A 17,052-nucleotide genomic window follows, 5' to 3' on the forward strand; every position below is an offset into this window, starting at 1 on the left:
GGTCAGTTTTCCAACAGATTATTACAAGAGGGAAAACTTCATTCCCATTATAATTTCATTTTCATTTCCAACAAATTATTACAAGAGAGAAAACTTCATCCCCATTATCATTTCATTTTCCCTACAAGAACAGGATCTTATTAAAATCTTTTCAAGGAGAACAAATTGCATTAATGAAGACATTACTGTTTCTCTGCAGCTGTTTAGCTGAAAGCAGAACCATATGCTAATGCTTAAATTTCTAACTTTGTGCCTTTAACAGCAGTGTGACAGGTACAAACGTCAACACGCTTAACCTTCTCCGTAACAGGGGAAACTATGCCTATTAAAGGCACAGAGCCTCTGTCATGAGAAACAGAGCCAGTATCCTCACTTCGGCAAAACACCTGTTGCATAGCCATACAGGACCTTTCCAAAATAATTTATTTCCCTTGTAGCGCTCTCAGGTCGCAGAGGTAGAAAGCAAAATAAGATCACAAACAAATAAAATTTGACTGTACTTTTTCATTTTTAGGTTTTTGGCCACCCCACTTACCTGGACACTAAGCTTTCCTTTTAAAGTATCATTTTAATACAAAGAAAACAGGGACAGTTCTGTGATTTCCACCAAATTGCATTCCCTTGCACATGCTGTCAGTTTGGCTCTTTCCAGACCATAACGAGAAAATAATATTTCTCCCCTCAGAGGAGAGACCTCAAACCACCTTTATTTCTTAGAAGAAAAAGCTCTGATGGACAAAACGAGCAGCATTTGTGAAGACAGCCAGGATTGCATTAACATTTTGCTCCAGGAGTCTTTTTCCTTCTCTCAAAGTGCAAGGCTGCAAATGCCAGTTTATAAGCAGTTTCCATGGGATCTTCCTTGGCTTCCCCTGCTGAAGGAAGAGCAGGAGACTGCAGTTGTGCTTCAAGAATTCAGGTTCAACTTGCTGCCCCCCCTTAGTTAGCAAACTGCTGGTAGAAGGCAAATTTGACTCTTTCAATGTGATGGCAAAGTTTAATGGCTGGGCCAAGCTTCAAGTCCATGCACTCCTGAACAGTAGGAAGAGTAAGTAGGAGAAGGGCTTGCCCATCTATTTCCTGCCAACAGCAAAAACAACAACAACAAAGTGTGGGTCAGAATATTCTGCTTTCTTTCTGCTGCTTAGTTCTGGTTTCAACCACAAGTTCACTGCATTTTCTCATTTTTTTTTAAAAAAAAGAAAAGTGCAGTTCCATACTGAACTGGATGCATCCATCATGATGCACTGAAAAGTGGTAGAGTTGCTATGCAACTGAAACCAAACAAACCAGTTTACAAAATGCTGAGCAACATATTATTCATAGATCATAAATAAAGGGATCATAAAGGCCAGATATTTGCCATGATAGAAAATCATGGAGATAGATGCCATTCCCTTTCTTTTTAGCAAGATAACCTAGTTTCATCTGCTTAATTGGCAATCATCATTAGTGAAACACAGCATATTACCTGATCCAGAAATATTCTAGCTAATGGAGCACAGTCTGTGGATTTGAGGAATCGCACAACATCAGCTACACTCCATTCCAAAGGGTTGCTATCCAGCTGCAGCTTTTCACCAACTTCTATCTTGATTTCCTGTTCCAAAAGCCCCAAACACAAAGCAAAAATATTACATACACTCTGTTCTTTTCTCCACAAACCTCCCCAATGGAACTCCTTATCAGTAAGCGTGTCCCACACCATGAAGCAACCATTTTGCATGTCAGTTGTTTTGACAACTGGAAGATGAGCGCACTGACTAAACTGAGTCAAGAAATGTTGTCTGTGTACTCCAGTACAGCATTCCAAAGAACCCCGGAGAAGGGCGGTGCTGTGCCTTTAATAACAGCCAGTGCACCCCCACCTCCCCAACACCCAAGACTCTCTGACAGGGCCAGCGTCGGGTCAGGTGGGTGCAAGCTTCCTACGCTTGCTGCTGGCCCGCTTCCTCCGCCTAGCAAAGATTGCCTCTCTGCCCCTTTCTCCCTGCGGTGCGGCAAAAAGGGCCCCGGGTGATTTCAGGGCCCCAGCTTACAAGTGTAACAAAGGTGTATATCTTGCTATTGCAGCACAAATCTGTACCACAAATCAGGTACTATTTTGAGGGGGAATACCACAAAACCAAGCAACCAGAAGCTGTTCAGTGGAATGCACCAATTTTTTTTATACACACAGTCAAACCTCTTACTTTTCCAGCATCCTACTCCCACCTTATCCCAATATTGTGTGCATTGCTTAGGATTGTTCATCCACTTCTGCACAATCAGGATTCCCTCCCTAGCTTACATTTTTTCCCCTAGTGCTTGGCAATATAGTGCAAGGTGTGTAACTTTATTTAAGAACATAAGAGAAGCCAATGTTAGATCAGGCCAATGACCCATCCAGTCCAACACTCTGAGTCACACAGTGGCCAAAACCCAGGTGCCATCAGGAGGTCCAGCAGTGGGGCCAGGACACTAGAAGCCCTCCCACTGTTCCCCCCTCCAAGCACCAAGAATACAGAGCATCACTTGTGCCAGACTGAGAGTTCCTATCTATATCTTGTGGCTAATAGCCACTGATGGATCTCTGCTCCATATGTTAGTATCTAATTCCCTCTTGAAGGAATTATATTTCTGCTATTGATACTTAGTTTTCATGGGAAAGTAAGCATGTTTCCTTTAATCTGGTAACTGTATATACAATACTGTTCAGACTGTTGAACTAGGTAAACATGTACACACCAAAAATTAAACACTGAAACAAAGTATGTTATGTGCTATATTACAAGCTGCATCAAAAGTAGTTTCTGATTTTCTTATAAACTCTAAAATGATTTGATATGACTTTAACAAGCTCAATTTCCCAGAAATGATGTTAAATAATCAACTGTTCATTGCAAGTCAAGGTTGACCTAACCCAGAGGAACAAAGAATTTAGCACCAGCATGTTTTAACCCGAGCAAAAGCTCAGAGTCTTGCAAAGAAACAAGTGCCTCAAGCTGGCACCATGTACAGCCTACCACACCCATGGAGAGTTCCTTTGTCAGGTTCCGGCCTTTGGCGCTTTAAACAATGGCGGGGATTAGGAGGGAGCGTGATGGTGCACGCTCCCCCATGAAGCCCATAGCCAATGGGCTTCGGAGAGCCCTACCTCCGGCCAGTAGCCGGTACAGGGGGTCTACTTTCTGCCCTGAAGGTCCTACCCTGATTCCCAGTACTGGACTAGAAGCGACCACTGGAACAAGCATTCGGAGGTTTAGCGATTTTCTCTGCCTGGCGTGATCGATTCAAGGATTGAAGAGTGAGTTGTCATTGAAACAAGACACTAAAGCCTAGAAGTGAAGTCCCTCCACTACAAGCGTACAAACGAAGGGGGGGAGGGGACACCCTATCTCCCGACATTTTAAGCAAATGCAAAAGCAAGGAGGGAGGGACTGATCAAACTGTGGCGATGGACTGTAGCAGAGAGTTTTTCTAAAAGAAAGCGGAGCGTTTAAACAGACCTTAGAGACTTTGGCATTCTTTCTCGGCTGATGTAAACATCCCCAAAAGATGGTGACGAGAGGCGAAGAGGGAGGCGGGAGCAATGTTTTCTTCAGAAAGGAGGACAGTGGAAAGTTAGGTTGTGACCTAACCACAGACTCTGTCTTTAAAGTGAATCGTGGGCCCTCTGGTGGCTTAAGTGAGAAGCGATCTGGATCTGTACTAAAAGCAGCTACACTTTTAAAGGGACAGTACGTTGATCATAGAGACGTATGAATGGCAAGGAGGCTCTAAGTTTAGTTCTTTGTGGCTGGACTGGCAAGCTGATCGAAAAGTGGTTTTTTGGAGTAAAGGGCTTGCTACCCTAACTTTATATGATCTGCTTGCTAAGAGAAAGGTTGGAATCTCCAATGAGTGTGTTGTTATTGCAACACAAGGAAAGACTCTTTTGATCTAAGACATTGAAGGAAGCGAAGATGTTCCAGGAAAAAAGGAACTTGGTTTATACCATGAATGGACAGATCCGGACTTATAAAAACTAAAAGATAATTGAAGAAAGAAGATACATCGAAGACAGAAGAAGAAAAAAGTGTTGTAATGTTCTTACTGAGGGAACATTGGTTTTAAAGATTTTGGGTTTTAAAAGATGCCTGGGGGGGGGAGTAAAGCGTGGTGATGCTAAACTTCTCTTAAGGGCTGTAATTATTGTGTTATAGCTTTGGAACTACTCTCTGTTCAGTCAGATAAGCAGGTTTTGTCAACAGAAGCGATGATTGGCGGGCACTCTTCATGTTTGAAAGCAAATGTATAAGAGTAATAACTATGTTTTAAGCATTGTATAACCTCCATTCTTGGGTTTTTAGTTAGGTTTTCTTTACTTTTTCCTATAGATTGTAGATTTTTCCTCCCCAATTTCTGTTGTAGTTTTATAGAAATGCAAATAAAAAATTCCCCCCTCGGGGGGCTTAAAAAATAAAGAGCTCCTCTGTCAGAAGATCAATCACAGGTAGAGGGTGGATGTGTGCATGTGATTTGGTCAAGAGCAGCCCCAACACGTAAGCAGAATGCAGCCAAATGCTATGTTATTTTGTTTCAAAGGACATCCTTGAAAAGTTTTAATAATTCTTCCTTGTCAGGAGAAATTATTTTGTACTTTCTGCTTTCAGTATTCAGCATGCCTGAAATACATAAGAACACACTGCCAGTTCACAATTAAATAGAAATAGGGCCTAGAATTCAATGAACATCAATGGCTGAATGACCCAGACCCCTGTTAAGAACTTTTTCTTTTTGAATGCCAGACATACCTTTGGTGAGGGAGGCTTATTTTCATCATCTGAGAAAGAAAATGTACGTAGCTTCCTTTTCCGTTTGTCCCTGTCTTGAGCCACAAAATGTGACTGCTCACTCTGTGTTGGTGAGGAGGATTGTGATTTCTTCTCTGACACTTCAGACTCTTCAAGCAGATCGTCTTGGTGATCTGAGGCACTGTCCTCTGTTAGGGATTCATCATCCACCTCATCCTGGTCATCATCATCTTCACCCCCACTGCCCTGAAATGGTACAGAAAACATATTCTGAAATCACCATATCTATCTATGAGAGGATGCATTAAAATTCACTCTTATGATGGCATACTTGGGGTGAGCCAGCTGGTGTGTTATCCACAGAGGTAGAGGATCGTTTCTTCTTATGAACAAAGAAGTTTTTCCGCTTCTTTCTTTTCTTGCTTGCCTTCTTCATGCTTGCTTCTATGTTGCTGTGGATACCTGGTGGCCGGCCAATCCTTTTGTTTCTTCTCTTCCCATAGTAATGGGCTAAAGGAATTTAAAAGAACAGGTTCTTGCCATGAAACTTCAAGAGTCATCATCGTGTCTTAGTTCACAGCAATAAGAGACTTTAGAGATTCTGGTTACAAATAGGCATTATTTGGCTATTTGTAAGTCCAAGCCATTTGATATTTAGAAGATACTGCATGGGTATCCACAAAAAATGATGATCAATAGCACAGGATATATTTAGTAGTAGGACAGTCAGTTCACCAACACAGACATGCTTGAGGGAAGCCACCATTTTGATGTCAATATTGGTATTTGGCATACAGCAGTTAAGGCTCAGGTTCCTCTTTGTGTGGGTTATAAACCCCATGAAAATGATAAACAGGAGGAATTAAACTGTGCCTGTTATGGGTCCAATTAGCCAAGTATAAATATGCTAAAACATAGCAGGAGAGGAATGTGTAGCAGCCATGATGGAAAGATGGGGAGGGGGGAAGAAAACAAAGAAAATAAGAGTTTGAACATAGGGAGTTAGTACAACAACAAAAGTTGTCTGCTAGCAGAATAGGAAAAAAAGAAGTGGCATGAGATCTAGCAAACGGTAGCCAATGAAGCATTTATCTTTGACAGTGGAGATAGCAGAGAACAAAGGGAAGATCTAGTACTTCACAAATGCTTAACCAGAAATGACAAATAGTATGACTTTTCTTTTTAAACCAGGGACCAGTTACAGTCATCTGGAAGTAACTCTAAGCAGTGAGTAGTTTGCTAGATGCCAAAATAAAACCATATTCAGTACTTTCTCCCCCCAAGGCACATGAAAGAAATTTTCATGATCAATTATAAAGACACTGGGTGTTATTCTGAACTGTTCCATTATTTTCCACAAATAGTGTTGGTACACATATTCCTTTGAAGCAAATAAGGAATCCCAACACCGAGATTAAAGCAGCCCTTATGAAATAATAGGTAAGGACAATTATACTTTGCAAGCACTCTGTGCTGTTAGTCTTAACTTTATATGACCTCTCTGGATGGATACTGGATGGACACAGGTCAACATGGATTACTAGTATGATCCTGGCATACTGGTTCTTCTGAACAAATAAAGTGGCTATGACCATGAGCTTTAAGGACACCAGGCTGTATTTACTGCAAAATACTTTTTGCAAAAGCAAAATAAAAAACATCAATGCTATTTCTCAGCAGCTAACAATCTAAGTTCTATTCAAGAAACTTTCATGTGGATTTTTTTAGATCAAGTAACACACACTCTGCAATACTGTTACTCACTGTATTTGGTTTTTGTCAGAACAGAGCAGTTCTCTGAACACTTGTCTAGCACCATTTGGGGGCCAAAGAGATTTGGACAACACTCCAGTTTGATACAGGTCTGCCTACAGAACTCTGCCACTCGATCAGCTGTTCTCACAACTTCCACTGTGGCACGATAGCTCTTCCCTTTATACCTGTAGCAAGAATAACATAAATATTATCAAGTGGGCTCCTGGATTATAATTAATCAATGAAAATGTTACAGAATCCATGCAACTTCAATATACTTTGCTTTCAGGGTTTCTCCATATCCATGCCATGTAGCCTCCTCATCCAATTGTATTTCTCTAAGAACACGGCTGGGTTTATAAGCAGCATTGATCAACAGAGAGAGAACCTGGAAAAAATGTAACAATAGAGGGAAACATTAAATGGCTTGCCCAGGAAGACATTGGTTTTAACATGACTTATTAACTTCATTGATTAATTCTGGTTTATTTTTCCCAGAATTAATCATACACTTGGGAAGAAGGCTCCCCACTCTGGCCTAAACACTGGTTACTACTGCTGGTGGGAGAGCAGAGCCAGAAGCTGTAGCACCTGGACATCAATCTAAGTTTATCTAAGACAACACCTGGTGTTCCAAAAAGAGACGGCCTTCATTATCAAAGCAATGCAATGGCTTTTACCATTGCTCTCACTTAGAGAATGATTATGGTTGAAAAGCACTTCACTCATACTAGAAATAAAATACACAAGCAAATGACTGGTGATAATCAAAAATAAAATGGCCAGTATAATAGCATCTTTATTAAAAACTATGGTATGGTCATTGGTTACATCTGGAATAAAAGCCAAATCCACCTGGTTAGTCCACAATCGAAAGGAACCAGGATTTTACCAGAAGGCTTGGTAAACAGCTTAAACATAAGTTACTTTCAAACTTGCAGCGTTCGTAGTCCCCATTATGATATGACTTGCCCTGCTCAAAGTGTCAGTAGAGCACTACCATTAATTACCTTCAAATTAGCGTCTGCCAGGAGGTGCTAAGTACTGTCTGAATACTTACCATCTTGTTTTGATCCGATTGTAACTCTGTTTTTATATGTCATTTTATTTTAACTTGCTTAAGTTATTGCTTGGTTTAATGCTTAATTCTGTTTTTTATCAACTGATTTTTTTTTGGGAGGGGGGGAGATGGGGAAGTGTTCAACATGGGAGCTTTGAACTGAAATTTAGACAGACACAGTTAAATCAGACATAGGTTTATAGCCTCAGTAAGAATTGGACCTCAGCTAGATTTCTGGCAGAATACAGGAAAGGTAGGAGAAGGAATATTGGGAACACGGTGAGACAAGAGGAAAATAGATCTCTCTGTTTTGAGTTTCTACAGTAAAGTTTTGCATATGATATGACATCACCACCACCACCACTCCATTTTGGGAAGGACGTGCACAGATTATATGGCAGAATTTATCATATGTAAACTGCAGCATGTTGCTGCTCTTTTTGTTCTAAGAAAATTTTGAGGCCTCCCAATTTGTGGTTACTGCTTCTTGCTAAACAAAACCATCAATATTTTTAAAAGGATGTTCTTGGAATGCCAAGGCTTGAGTTGACAGTGGGATTCAGGGGCAGGCAAAATGGATTATGCCATAAATACTGGCTAGCATAACTGAGTTGCTTCACACATGACTATTCTCCTACATAATTACTGCTGCCACCTAGAAAACATGGCAACATACTTTATGTATTTCTCCACTTATGCACACGGTAAACATGCAGTTGTGTGTTTGTGATAGTAAAAATGTACATGTTGCACACAATGGATACCTGTGTAGGAAAATAGTATATTATGTAATCCTTATCTGGCTATAAAGGATTTTCTGAAGTAATCCAACCTGAACCAACCGAATTCTTTGCCATATGATGTTTTGTTCAGAAATTCAATGGAACTCAGATTGAGAAATCCATTTCAGGCAAACCATTTCTCAAACACAGTCAAGGAGGTTATTTTTGTTTTAGGATCCATAGGTTGAGAATATAGCAAGCAATTTGTTTCTGCTACTCCCACCTGATCTCAATTTTTTAACATCCTTTAACCTAGCACAGGCAAGCTAGGACATGATATCACAAGTCAATACACATTTTTGTACTTACCCTGAAGGCTGTATTGATTTACTTTTCATCCATTGTTACACAGATAAGCAGTGTTACACAGAGAAATGTTACTAATAGCGCTTCAGACTGTGTTTTCCTAATGCTCTCACCTCTTTAAGAACAAGGACGCAATTCCCAGGTCCCACAGATTGTGGCAGTTCTGCAATTCTACCTTTATTAAGGTATGGCCCTGAGAAGCAGCGATGATTGAAGTAGATCTTTGGACAGCAGTATTTGCCGTTAGATACAACTGGAAAAGTAAAATAAAATCAGAATACCCTGTGTATCCAAACACTTTGAAATATTAGCAACTGAAGGTCGTTCAAACTATGTAAGGGAAAGTAACATACAGCAGCTTCACACACAGGCATTCTTATTACTGAAATTTCAAACCCATATTACAAAGACCATGATACATGGCTGGTAAATCATTGTCACTTCCACATGGATGTTCTGATCCAGCAGGGTTCTTTTTAGAGCTTCTACATTGTATCACAGTATACTTGTGTACCTTCCAGCATTCCTTGATTTGCTGTGGTCATTCTTAAGACCGCTTTGCTACTACCTTTTTTTTTTTTTAAGTTCACAAAGTATCACATGAATACCATGTAGTTGGGATAATGTAGAGTTTTCCTCGTCCTGCCAATATTAGTGCCATTTTCCCTGCTGCCTGTTGGGAGGGGTTTGGGTGGTGGTGGTTCTTAAGTGGTAATTAACAACTACCAATGCAGGAACAAAAAAGCCACCCCCGCCCCCGGTAGCACAGGGGAGACTATAACAAGGAAATATGCCATGTGGGTGCTCCATAGCTGCTGTGAATGCCTCTGTGATTGCATCAGCGAGAGCCCCATCACAGAGTAGAAGCAGCCCATTTTTGGCTTGGTGATTTAAAAGTCATACATGACTGATCTTAAATACTGATAACTTCATCTCTGCCTTGAAAACCAGTTCTCCCATTGCTACATATATGTGTTAAATGTTGAAGCAAGGCTTGTAGATATTATATATTGCTCCAGTTTGCAAAATAAGTCAGTGTCTCCTGTAACATGAGATAGTTACGGAAATGGATACAGCAACAGTCATTTCATTCTGGCTGAGAGTAAGCTTCTATTCAAGCCCTCAAATCCAGAGGTTTATAACTTGCATATAAAGAGACAGGATTATATTGACATCATGCTTCTCCATTTAAAAACCAATTAAATCCCAAAACGAGCAGTTTCCATTTGTGCAAAGCTTTCATTAGGCAGTGCCTTATACACACATTCTTGCTGCATTGTAAGCCATGCAATAAGCTCTTAGGAAGTGCAGATAGATTGGTGTAGCTATTTCACCAGCAGTTGTATTTATTCAACATTCATTCACTGAACAGTTTAGCAAATGATTAGATTTCACCATCTGGCACAAATGGAATTCTACTGTCAAACGCTCTTATTTATAGAGTTGCCACAGTTATCTCCAAAGCAAAAAGCAGTACCTCAGTGTAAAATGAAAAAGTTCAAAGTACAAGCAGGGAATGCTTGTTAGGGAACAACCTATCCTCAGCATCTTGAAATCTTAGGAAGTGGTGGAACTGGAGTATATATGGAACTACCATGCTACTATTCTGAAATTTTAACCTCAGTGGTAAGAATGGAATTCTAGAAAAAAAATATTTCAACCATAATGCTGCCCCATCTTTCACCATTACAAAGGAAGCCTCCTTCCTTTATAATGAGCAGTCCTTTGTAATGTGCAAAAATTAATGTACCCCTAGATAAGATTCCAGGTCTTTCCCATTAGTAGATGGACAAATAGGCTGTAATATACTTTTTAGAAACCCAGAACACATACTTCTTACCTGTGTCAGCTGAGTTCAGTTCCTGGCTCTTTAGCCCCTCATGGACAGTCCTTGAAGACAATATTCTGACAAAGAAGGAAACAGAAAAGGAGGTGGCATTGTTCACACTTGTGGCTTTTTACTTTTTCCATATCTTTTTTTGAGGCATCTGACTTTGATATCTAGCACAAATACCTAGTAACAAATCAATGCTCCCAAGGAATAATCACAGGTGGTCTGTGAAATGGGAGAGGAAGCAATGATAGTCCAGCCCTCCCCCCCCCAACCCAAACAAAAAGCACCCTATAAATAGTAAGGCCAAAGCCTGCAATGGTTGCTGCAGGAACTGGTGTAGATTAATGGATTTTTATAAGCTCTCACAAAGCAGATCTGTGCTCCACATATTTGCATTTCAGCCAAAACACATACGAGGCAACAAGACCCACTGATTTCAAAGACATACATTTATATGCAAATATGTTTAGCAATGCAGCCAGAGTCATATCACAGAGCTTGGAGAAAGTCATCCCAAAACAGCAGGTAATTTCAACAACACAGCTGTATTTCAAAAGAAGAGGAAGACGAGTTGGCTTTTATACTCTGCTTTAATGTACATTAAGGAATCTCAAAGCAGTTTACCGTCTCCTTTCCTTCCTCTCCCCACATGAGGCACCTTGAGAGGCAGGTGGGCTGAGAGAGTTCTGAGAGGACTGTGACTGGTCCAAGGGTCACCCAGCACACTTCATGAGGAGGAGGAGGAGGAGTAGGGAATCAAACCCGGTTCTTCAGATTAGAGTCCACCGCTCTTAATCACTAAACCATGCTAACTCCTTAAAAATGGCTGACCCTCCATGGTTTTCACCAGATTTCTAATATACTCAGTATGTTCTGTCTTCACATAGCCAATACATCAGACATCAGAACAGAGAGGATCCAGAAGAACTATATGTATGTAGATAACCTGAGAGTTCATGATATTTCTCCAGTTTGGTATAGTGGTTAAGACTTTAATCTGGGAGAATCAGGATTGATTCCCCACTTCTCCACATGCAGCTGCTGGTGTAACCTTGGGTCAGTCATAAATTCTTTCAGAGTTGTTTTCTCAGGGGCAGTTCTTGAGAGAGCTCTCTCAGCCCCATCTATCTCACAGGGTGTGGGGAGGGGAAGGGAAAAGGATTGTAAGCTGCTCTGAGACTCCTTCGGGTACTGAAGGGTGGGTTATAAATCCAATCTCTTTCTGTCTTCTCCAGAAGAAGAAAAATTCAATGCAACTTTCTCTTGCCAGCAATGCTCCCTGTAATGGAGTCCTGTAAGCAAAAATTCTACTTTGTGAGTGACTAGCATTAAAGTTGTGAGCGAGCGATTTTCCTGCTGCATAGTTTGCTCTGGAGCCATCCTTCCTGAGCTCAGACACTAACTCAGCTTAGAGGGAATGCTGGTTGCCAGTCCAGCAAATGTTTTTTTTCAACCTTTCTACTCAAGATGCTTCCATGAAAGGTTCATTTTCCATTGTGGACTCATTGCCACTGTGGCAATCAGAGGAGCAAAGGGGAGTCCGCATGGGACAATTCTCTGAGCTTTGCTTCCAATCTGCTCATACCCACCTTGCCCGAACAGAGGGCTTTGGCCAGTCATAAAAAAAAAATGTACTGGGTATATCAGTAAGGCAATATAGTAATATATACTGATTTTTTTTTAAGCTAGTAAAAAGCCCACTGGTGGTGATGATGGTGAGGAAATGGCACTGGATGTGGGCAGAGAGATTATGAAATCTGGACATTCCTACCCACATTGTTGGAAAATTCATTTTGGCTCTAATGTTTCCAGAAACATCGCAGCAAACCAGGTTCTGGAAACACTGGAGCAAACCCTGGGAAATGATGCAATGTAACAGATGGAGCACAGATGGGGGACAATGTCATGGGGATGTTCTGAAAAGCCTGGCTTCTGTCTCAGAGCCACAGCACAGCACAGCACATCCCATGCACGGAAGCACCATAAATGTAACTGAGCTCTAGTAAACTTAAAGTGATGTCAAGGTTTTTAAAAAATGTGGCATTATCAATGAGTGATACATTTAATGCTTACTGCTTTTCTGGTTGGACCACTGCAATTTTCTTCTCCTTGTTCACTGTTAATCAAGATAACCCACAAATGAGTAACTAATACAAAGTTTACTACAGCTTTTACATCACAACTGTCCACATGCCAAAAAAAAAATCAAATCACAACATTCACTTGGGCAGGCTACACAGATCACAGGCATATCTGACAACTGCCCAGAACATTAGACACTAATTTCTTAACAAACACAAGAGGAATTGAGCACCCCCACACACAAATTTCAGTTTTGATGTACAAGATTTTCTCCTTCCTGGCCTTATAATTTCCAATTTAGCTCTGAAAATGTGCAAAAATACTACAAAGTCCAGGCCAGACTTTGCCTGGTTCGGAGTTCGCGAGCTGAGGTTTGGGGAAGGTGCCTTCTCATGAACACTCACCGAGCTTTTCTGCTCAGTTTGGCTCACATGTTTGGTATGCCACTTCTGGGTGGCATTGTGCCCTGACCCAGCATGCCTGCATCATCTGGAAGTGACACAAGTACATCGCCGACAAGCTCGCATCACTTCCAGGTAATGCAGGCATGCCAGGAGTGGGGCCCAACGCCAGTTCAGGTGTTTTTTTTGCTCAGGGGTTCAGTTTGGGGCCACTCAGTTCGTGAGCCCCAGACCAACCTGGGCTTTCCTGGTCTGTGCCAATCCCTACTAACTATAGTCTAAACACACATGTTTATATACTACACACCAAATGCTGTGGATCCTTAATTACTAAAGCTGAGCTGAGACAAAACTGTCTTTTCAGTTTTGTTTTTACTTCTGCTAGTGTTGAACAACTACTCCATCTTTTGGTCAGAATCTTACTACCATTTGAAATATCAACTATTTTTTTCAGCCAAATCCTCGAAAAAAGGAGAACTTCCTTTTGCTGTAAAAATGCGTCTTTTGCATGATTGCCCCTGAGCAGTGAGTGGAATCTGGGACTTGGATGAAAAGGCAATAAACATCTTTCATATTCATGTGATTTACACTAAGAGGCTTGACAACGGTTCCCAAAAGTGTGAAGATGGAGATGAAAACTGAAACACACAAAATTCAGCTGAGTTCTAGTAAATCTCCTCAAAAGGCGCAATGTATTACTGGTTTCTCTATTAGTGATATAGCAATAATTTATTTAAACTGGCCTGAAATACCAATCTGTATACTTTGCAGCTCTTAAACTGGCCTGAAATACCAATCTGTATATTTTCTGAATTCATTCTTTAGTACAGAATACAGTTTGTGGAATGAACAGGCTAGGCTTGTTGGAACATGCACAAGAGTTTTTATATTAGATCCTTATTCTTGATCAAACTCTCACTTTGATTCTGTTTGTGATGAAATCATTTGGCCCACAAAGCAAGCACCTTTTTGCAAGTGTGAGTGCAGAAAGTTCTCTCTCTCTTAACCCCTTATTCTCAAAATTCCTATTAATCACAGTACCAGGCTAACCAAGCTTAAATACTCTCTTTAATGTCAATCCCCTACTAATCTATGAACTCTCTTGAAACTCTTTGAAACTTTTGTTGTAACTGATCAAGTTTAAATTAATACTTGGTAATCTAGAACTCCCTAAAACTAGTATTGAACTGAGTTTGCCATCTTGATTTGGAATCTGCCCAGCATTTATGAACTTTCTTGAACAGCTCTGGAAAAAAAGGTCACCATTTCCCTTGAATTTGCTTTCAGCTCATAATATCATCACATATATGCTGACAGTGCTGTGCGCATGCATCTATTGACAATGCCATTAGAATTACAGTATTCAACTTCACCCTGTCCTCTTGGAACAATATAGTGTTTTGGAACTGGACAGGAGTGGCAAAAAAAAACTGATGAAGAGCATTTACCCAAATGAGAAGAGGTTCACAAACAAAAGGCTAATGTCTTGCAAACCAGATGGCCACCACACCTTGCCTTCCTAAAAACTTGTTCTTGTGTTATATAGGGCTCTACCAGATGGCCACCACACCTTGCCTTCCTTAAAAGCTTGTTCTTTATATAGGGCTATCCTATTTTATTACCAAAGTACTAACATTGACTTACTAGCATATACTGACAGAACTCTGAAGCATGATACCCTAATAAGTTGCACAATATATTCCATCCCATCCAATTGAAGTAATCATATTATTCATACCTATTCCTCTGCGAGGAGGCCTGAGCTGATATCCATTAGTTTCACACCAACCTACTGGAAATATATTCATAGATTCTACACTCACAATGCACTCATGGGCCGGCACTTTAGAGTCTGTTGAAATAAAGAGCAAAAGGTTACAGGGCTAGTCAAATCAACTGATTATTCGGATTGGACACACATCAAAACATACAGCCAACTTAACATGTGTTTTTTATCTGTTTGTTTCTTCATTTTTAGAATTGATCTTTTTATTATTGTTCCATTTATATATTTGTGTGTTTATGTACACACAGACATACACACAGAGAACATGAAGTCGGCTGTATGTTCTCATGTGTGTCCAGTCCCAACTGTCTTACAGCACATACATGAATGGAAGGATTTCTGCTCACAGATCTTGATTTCCTCACCACCTCCCTCCCACTGCAGCCCCACATGTCTCCCTCATGCTGTTCCTTAGGATCCTCTGTTCCCCAGAAACGGCATCTGGGGAGGCATTTTCAACTGGAGTTAGAAAGTCACTATTCTTGGGTAGGGTCCAAATATTCAGTGGTCTTTTGCACAGACTTTAACAACGGCGACAGCAAACATATGTGTTAAGCCATCTGTTCATTCATATTCAATTTCACACATTCTTCTGGTCATGCAGCTTGCATGTGATTTATGACACTCAAACCAGGCAGTTGTGTTAACACGTGACTGAGAAAGGTAAGCCAAATGTAAAAAGTCTGTCCTCCTGTAACAACTTACTTTCTAGCTGCAGCCAGAGATAGGAATCCTTCACCTTTGTAATGGTAGCAACACAAATTTCTTCTGGGTCTTGTGGATTCACAGCTTCTAGTTTCATGTTCTCCTTAAAACCATGGTCAGAATTCGGCTGCAAGAAGCAAAACCAGAGACCTTCAGGCAGGAAAAACACTTTGGGGAGCAGCTGGCTCAAATACTAACAGAAAAACTGTCAGAATGAGTTCAGTGTATGTGCTAAGAAGACCTTAGAGAATAATTAAGAGTTAATACCTAAATCTCAATAGCAGTACCTGTCAACAAGTGTGATCTAAAAGACTATGAAAAAAGACATATTTTCAACAGACTGTATGAGATACTGTGCTGAAAATGTACAGGTCATAATATTTAAAATTGGAAACAGACAAAAGGATACACCATGCATAAGTGAAGATGCGTTATAGGTGTAAAGGTGGCCTGTTTCTCACAGATTACCCTTAGGCTAAAAAAATGGCACCTGTTTATGTTTGATCACTCCTCCCTACAGTGGAACCCTGGAGAGTCTGATGCTGTTTCCTTGGGCTTCCCTAACATTCTCCTTGAAGGCCATCTGACCCATTTAAAAAGCTGCTCCTGACGGAACTCCTTCACAGGAATTTCGTGTGTCACAAGGACTGCAGGTGGCTGGCAATTCTTCCCTGTTCTGTGAGCAGATGTGCTCCAGACGGTTTGCCTGGCTGAAAACAGTTCCTTGAATGAAGAAAACTAGATGTCTAGCTCCCAACTGGCTAGATTTCTTGGGTGTAAGAATTTATTTCTGATGGGGGGAGGGCTCCGTCATACGAGCCCTCGTCCACAGTCCGAAATGTCACAGTCCAGCCACTGGTTTATTATCTCATCTATCCTTCATAGGAAAGTAGGACCAAGAGCAACTGCTAAACTTTTAAAAACTTGGGGCAGCACCACTTCTAGTAAAGTAAGACAAATAACAGTGCTACAAAACATTTAGGTTTATTCTATAACGTTTTCTGAAGTCGTTTCTGTAAAAAAACCAAACCACCCATTGTTGTAACTGACACTTTGTTCCAGTTCTTTGTTTCGTTATCTGCTGCTTCAAGTATTTCATACATCTGCAATGAATAAGCTTTGCGAATGAATACCACTGAATGAACAAATTGGGTCTTTTCGCACCAGGTTCCTTAGCACTGCTGACGCATCGCTCTTCTGCAATCATCTGGCAGCAGAATTAAAACTGCGTTCTCCACAGCACTTAGTATAATGCCATATACTCCCACAACAATCCCGCTGTTTCCATTCCCATGAGCAAGTATGTATCCTCAAACACAAACCCCATTTGATTCAATCCCCCTCGTAGAAAATGTATTTAGGAATTCAGCCTTCAATAGGTATTTACATTGATTCCAGCTCCTCCTAGCTATTAGCTCACTAGTTAGCTGTTTGCTGCATATAATCCAGCCACCTGTAAAAGCTTCTTTTTTAAAAAAATTCATGGGGGGAGGAAACTGGGGTTCCACCAACTGCAATAGTCAGCAGTTTTACAGTCTATTTTTTCCAGTTGAATGCTTCAATTGC

At 40.7% G+C, this 17,052-nt stretch overlaps 1 protein-coding gene across 1 annotated transcript in view; it reads right to left on the reverse strand.

Annotated features, from left to right (window-relative positions):
* Window positions 1–939: 939 nt before the first annotated feature.
* The window catches only part of SFMBT1 (Scm-like with four mbt domains 1), a 45,897-nt gene continuing 29,784 nt past the window's right edge, over window positions 940–17,052 (reverse strand). Inside the window, exons 10-20 of the mRNA XM_015407478.1 lie at window positions 15,487–15,613; window positions 14,734–14,847; window positions 12,586–12,628; window positions 10,519–10,583; window positions 8,792–8,931; window positions 6,809–6,918; window positions 6,540–6,715; window positions 5,107–5,285; window positions 4,776–5,021; window positions 1,472–1,600; window positions 940–1,080 (exon numbers count right to left, since the gene is read on the reverse strand). Of these exons, the coding sequence (XP_015262964.1) occupies window positions 940–1,080; window positions 1,472–1,600; window positions 4,776–5,021; window positions 5,107–5,285; window positions 6,540–6,715; window positions 6,809–6,918; window positions 8,792–8,931; window positions 10,519–10,583; window positions 12,586–12,628; window positions 14,734–14,847; window positions 15,487–15,613 (1,470 nt within the window). The remainder of the gene's footprint in view (window positions 1,081–1,471; window positions 1,601–4,775; window positions 5,022–5,106; window positions 5,286–6,539; window positions 6,716–6,808; window positions 6,919–8,791; window positions 8,932–10,518; window positions 10,584–12,585; window positions 12,629–14,733; window positions 14,848–15,486; window positions 15,614–17,052) is intronic.

The sequence above is a fragment of the Gekko japonicus genome, unplaced genomic scaffold (assembly GCF_001447785.1).
Source record: "Gekko japonicus isolate JY-2015 unplaced genomic scaffold, Gekko_japonicus_V1.1 scaffold728, whole genome shotgun sequence".
Classification (NCBI taxonomy): domain Eukaryota; kingdom Metazoa; phylum Chordata; class Lepidosauria; order Squamata; family Gekkonidae; genus Gekko; species Gekko japonicus.